At 41.1% G+C, this 6,000-nt stretch overlaps 1 protein-coding gene across 1 annotated transcript in view; it reads right to left on the bottom strand.

Moving 5' to 3' along the window:
* Positions 1-637: 637 nt before the first annotated feature.
* pigk (phosphatidylinositol glycan anchor biosynthesis, class K) overlaps positions 638-6,000 on the bottom strand; it is a 34,757-nt gene continuing 29,394 nt past the window's right edge. Inside the window, exon 11 of the mRNA XM_015355132.2 lies at positions 638-2,939. Coding sequence (XP_015210618.2) covers positions 2,823-2,939 — 117 coding nt within the window. The 3' untranslated portion in view covers positions 638-2,822. The remainder of the gene's footprint in view (positions 2,940-6,000) is intronic.

Raw genomic sequence — 6,000 nt, 5'->3', positions numbered from 1 at the left:
GTTCGTATATTCACCCATCCTGCAACACAACAGCTCTAGCTCCACAAGCATTGCTTTGTCTCTTTAAGGCCGAGCCAGTGCAGTTCTCATTACGCATTACCGAAGCCCACACAGACAGCACAAGTTCAATATCTTTTGCCATTAAAAAAGGAATCTCCTTCCCATGCCTCTGCCTTGGGGGCATTTTCTCTGCTTCTTGCAGCTCTGCGGTTAACAGGGCTTGCAATCTGAAATAATGGCACAAGACAAGCCCGGGGAGAACTTCTCATGTGTGATGCTAAAAATAGCCCCAGAGATTAGATTTTATTGAATTCCTCTATTAGCCTTTGTCTGTGCAGGGCCCCCTCTGGACGAGAGATCTTTAACAAAAGTTTGCACTCTTTGTTCTAGTGAGTACACTTAATGTTCAAGCCCAGACTAAAATCAGTGGCAACTTTAATCAGAGAAGGACTCCCAGCCCTCCTGGTCTCTGGAAATCTATAACCACGCAAGGTTTAAAACTAGAAGGCTGTGTGCGTCACCTAGGCCAATATTAAATCCCATTAGGAAGTCCTCTTCACAGAAACACGTGTCTTTTATATTTTGAATTTAAAGCTCTTTGTATTTTAAGTTGAAAAATAAACACACCAACACTATATTCTAGGGAACCCATCATCAGATTTATTCCACTTGTTACCTGAGCCATATCCAAGCCTTTGTATGTCACTGACTCATATACCATATCAAACAGGCAGCATCAGTGTCTTACAGCAAGCTTTCAATAGCTACTTGCCCACTGTGATACATGGTACAAATCATACTACACAGTCGTGCAAATCGGTGTAACATATAACGTTTTTTTCCCCAAATGGAGTAAGTGGCAGATTAATCAAGCAAATGCCAGAGATGGATTCGCCAGACAAGAAGTAAAAGCATATAAGTAGGATGAAAGTTAAACTGTACTTAAAGATGTAAAGTAAAGGACCCCAAGTGGCTCACAGACTTTCAGAAGCAAAAGGAGTAGCGTTCAACCCCCCCCGCTTTTTAAATTTAATTCATTCCTTCATGAACACAACATATTTCACTGGGACACACAGCTGGATTTTCCACCCAAGAATTTAAGTACAATGCAAACCAGTAAAACCGGACAGTGTGTACAGATTTATTAGTGATGTATAAAGAAAATCATTTTAGGAGGCTGACAAGACATCAGCTCCTGTTAGTTGGAAGCTGTTTTTTTTTTATTCAACAGCTCACAGTCCGCGACTGAGACAGTCTAAGTAGCCTAAGAAATGGCGAGGAAAACCCATCTCGTGTTCTCATCCGATCCATTATTCATCTTTCACTAACTACACGATGTAGCTGTGTGAAAATGTCATCCTCATCAAAAACCCTGCCAACGAGGGACTAGGCAAAGAAGCCAACTGACAGGCAACCAAATCTTCGAGGATTTGCAAATACAGTATTAAATGTGTTCAAATCATTAGAATGCATCCATCTACCAATAGATAAATAGATGTCTAATTATGCCATATGTTCCTCATCTCCAGAGGAAGGCGATATAATTTATTTGCCTTAATCTGTACAACAGAAGCCAAACACAGCTTTACCACAGAAAAAGATGTACACTGAAGGGGAATCGCCTTCATTTAAAATAGATGTGAGAATAAAAAGCAAAAGATATCGTATTTCTTTGAATGGCAGGAAAACTCAAACAGTAACATTACCTCAAGTGCGTTGTGCCGTCTTGACAGAACAGAAATGTGCTACTGCTTTTCACGTAAGTAAGCATGCTAGTATTGAAAAATGTGAAAGACAGGCCTTTACTGTAATCAAGCCTATATCTATATAACCTTGTACTACATTTAGTAGATATTAGCATGGCTTAGCCAAGTGTTTTTGGTACAAAACATCTGAATTCCTCAAGACTATGTGAAGCATTTATAACCCATGCAGTGTCTAGTGCCTTGTACAAAATATACAGTTTTTTACTAACATGTTTACAGCACATTAGTTAAAATAATGAGACTTTTCTGTTTCTTCATGTAGTTAAAGATTTGGAGTTGCATCAGAAAAAATTCAGGGATCTTAAAATGTCTGGATGCATTGGCACCAATATGCAACGCTGTGTAACATTGCTAAAAACACAATGGTCTTTTGTTTGCAAAGTACTATAATAAGCAGCAAATAACTTAGGCTGTAGGCATGACAACAAAAAGCACTTTAGGCAATGTTTTAATATACTCCCCCATCCATATATTTTCTAACAGCTTTATCCAATTCAGGGTCATGGGAGAACCGGAGCCTATCCTAGCAAACAAGAGGTGCAAGGCAGGATACATCCTGGACAGGATGCCAGTCCATCACAGGGCACACAGACACAAACACGCACACACTCACAGCAGGGCCAGCTTTCCCAGAGGCAGATTAACCTACCAATCCTATGGGAGGAAACTGGAGCACCCGGAGGAATCCCACACAAACACAGGGAGAACATACAAGCTCCATGCAGACAGCACTCCAGGAATCGAACCCAGGGCCTCAGGGCTGCAATGCTGACCACTGCGCCATGGTGTTGCCCACTGTCATGCAGTTGTCAAAGTGAGTTACCCGAGTTCATACAACCTTCTGTTTCATTCTTATCAGTAGTAGCTCATGTGTTACAACTGGAGCTGTTTTAGCTAAACAATTTGATCCCTTTGGCGAATTCCACTGATCCTGATTTTCAGGGATCCGTCTCAGGAAGGAGGAAAAAGTTTAATTTTTCACCCGCAGTGACATCGACGAAGTCTACTTCCAAAATCACAAATCAGTGCCAGAGATTTTGACGCTCAAGAGCAGTCTTAAAATATGTGCTTCAGGTGTTTGATCCCATAGGTTTTGAAGAAAACAAGGAGAATTAATGTCCACAGGCCCAGGATGAATCCATCAGGAGGGTGCCATTCCTTCTGTCGGGGTTTCTGCAAAAAATAAACAAAGCTGATAAGTGATGCATTTGTCCTTAAAGGAAGCCTCTGAAATTAAAAAAGGCACCTCAGCACACACATCAGGATATGTCTAATGTGCAGTGGTTTGTCTGCCAAATTGGTTTCCAGTTAAAAAAAGAGGCTCATGAGAGGCCTCATGAGTGCAGGCCGAGCTCTGCGATGCAGATGACCTGGGTTCGAGCCCAAGATTCTCCAAGTTTCAGCGCACAGGAGTAGGGCTCGGATTAGGTCCCTCTGGGCCCACTCTCCGACCCGGGTCAGTGACCCCCTGCAATTTGCATTGATGGCAACGATGAACGTATAGTAACCAGCCCTCCAGGCGGTGCCACCTGTCCCATCAGGCACTGTGCAGGCTGCAATGTGTCCAATGAAGGACACCCCTGCAGGTGGGCACGTCAGAGGAGAGTGTGTTAAAAAAAAATTGCTGTTCTAACTCTCTAAAAAAGTGACAGCAATAAAAGTTTAAAGTTTAAAACCAGCACCTCTGAAGAAGTACACCTCCAGAGCCAAATGAAACCTTAGCACATATATGGGATTCTCGTTTACCATCCCTATATTAACTCATCTAACATCCATCTGTAACAGTGGGTGTCCTATCCATTACAAATGCTATAGCCCCTAGGTTCCAATCTTTACAACACAGAAATAGTGCAGCAGTGTCCGGATAACAATGGTACGATGTTTGCCACAGTCAGGATTTTACCAGACATTATACCCCATCAGTCTCTGATACAAAGCGTCAAAGTTCAAGCCTCAGTGATCTGAAATTTTCTATTGTATAATCACTGACTGTGTGGATTTGATATTTTCAAATGTAATTCTTGTTATAAAACGTGTCTACAGAAAAAGGCATTTCTATGGTAATGAATAGCATTTTTTTTCCCTTGGAAACGAAAGCATTGACCTTTTAAAATCTCTCCAATTTCACCCAGTGGGTTGCATCCCAAGTGCGGTATGAATTTCTGAAATGCTAACTCAGCAGCTGCACATTCCCAGATGGAAATGTGCAGCTGTGGATCAAACCCCTCATTTTTAGAGAAAGGAAGAGAGCAAAGCATATAGCTCGTGCCCTCTTTAAATGTGTGGAGACGATATTTTCACTTCTACCAAAACAAATATTGGACCAGCGCTCTGATCAGTTGGAGCAGTGCACATTCTAAGGTCAGGTTTGACTTTTTAAGGGGAGGTTCTGAATTTTGAATCTGACAACTGCTGGTAGCATGATGAAAACAATAAGGCACAAAAAAAAAATTAAGTAGAAAGATGAATTGAGTGGGCAGTGTGGTGGTTAGCATTCCTGCCTTGCAGCACTAGGGTCCTGGGTTCAATTCCTAGGGTGCTGTCTGCGTGAGGTTTGCATGTTCTTCCCCTGAGCACGTGGGTTTCCTCCCACAGTCCAAAGACATACTGGTACAGCTACGTATTGGCTTCTGCAAAAATTGGCCCTGGTGTGAGAGTGTGCGTATCTGCGTCTGTGTGTGCCCTGCGATGGCCTGGCGTCCCAAGCAGGGTGTATCCTGTCTTGTGCCCGTTGCATGATGGGATAGGCTCTGCCTCCCCCCGTGACCCTGTACTGGATATAGAGGTTAGAAAATGGATGGATGGGTGAATTTAGTTCCACGGCTACAATTCATATCTGTTGGTCCTTATTAGCTGTCTAAATGCAACAATAGAACCAGCGAAAGGGAACAAGACACTATAGGAATGTCTGCTAAGTAACAAAAACACTCTGCAAAACCAAGTCAGGAATCAATTTGATCTCAAAACTTTGAGAAAAATTACTTCTAATTACTATACTTCCAGTTGGTATTCTAAAAACAGGTGTCTGTAATCCACAGATATCCCAGATTAAAAAGCAAACAAGCTCCACAATGGGTGAGCCTGTGAGAGGACAGGTGTTGATACACTAAAAAACTGAAAAGTGCTTCCTGCTAATATGAGGTCTATTTCAAGTAATGAGAGAAAATAATATCCTGCATTACAAAGTTACTCATCTGGCCAAAACAATTCTTAAAAGAACTTTCTAACTTTGCGATTTTACAAAGCACAGTGCTAACCGACAGTAATCGAACTTCTACAGAGAATTTGTATTAAAAAGTTCAATTAAAATACTTTAACACAAAAAATAGAATGTCATTTTTAAAGCCAATGTAGTAACAATGAGTGGAAACACTGTGATTATAAGTAATGTGAGCGTAACACGCATAAAGGAGATCATGTTTTTCCCTGATCTCAGGGTTTTTAAATTGCCATGATCTAATTTTAACCTCTTAAGGTGAATGAAAACATGACCCTAAAAACTGTGTAACCACCTGCAGTTATAAAAATCGATCAGGCTGGCCACTGAAAGGTTATAACAAAAGAACTGCCAAGAGAGCCTGCAGGAGCACGGCAGCTATGCACTTGCGGCTATGACCTTTCAGTACACTAGATTGCTTTTTCTCTTGCTCCTGGAGAAAGCATGAAAGGTTCAAAAGCAGAAAAGTATTAGCAACACAGGACACTGCTCATCAACTATGCAAATTTCAAAATTGCTATTTTTTTCTTGTAAACAGAAAAGACAAACGTCTTTGTTAATTACTCAATTACAAAAAAAACAGTCATTTAATCCGTTTCCTGTTGAAAAATGTCCACCCCTTATTTTATTTCCAACACGTGTGCCTCCGCCTTTAGCAACCTTGCTCTTTCTTATCTATACAAAATGATACTGCCGATTCCGTTCCCAGAAATGAGTTTGAAAATTACGGGTAATAACTCAATCTGCTCAAGGTGCCATCCTGACACAAAAGGAAAGCTGGCGAAGAAATAAATCATAAAAGAAACAGTCAAATGAATTGTGGTCTGTCAATGTTGCCGGCTAGGATAAAGGCAGTGCTGTAAATACACTTCTGTTGCCAGCTCTGGTGAGGCTCTTCTCTCATGGATTACCAAAGGCCATTTAAAATTCATAGAAAATACTCTTTCATGCTGTTCAATGCACTTCAATCGCATTCAAAGGAAATGAGAAATGTTTAATCAAAATTCAGCTCAGGTG

This window comes from Lepisosteus oculatus, chromosome 9 (genome assembly GCF_040954835.1).
Source record: "Lepisosteus oculatus isolate fLepOcu1 chromosome 9, fLepOcu1.hap2, whole genome shotgun sequence".
Lineage (NCBI taxonomy): Eukaryota > Metazoa > Chordata > Actinopteri > Semionotiformes > Lepisosteidae > Lepisosteus > Lepisosteus oculatus.
This window is presented reverse-complemented; position numbering and strand designations above follow the sequence as displayed.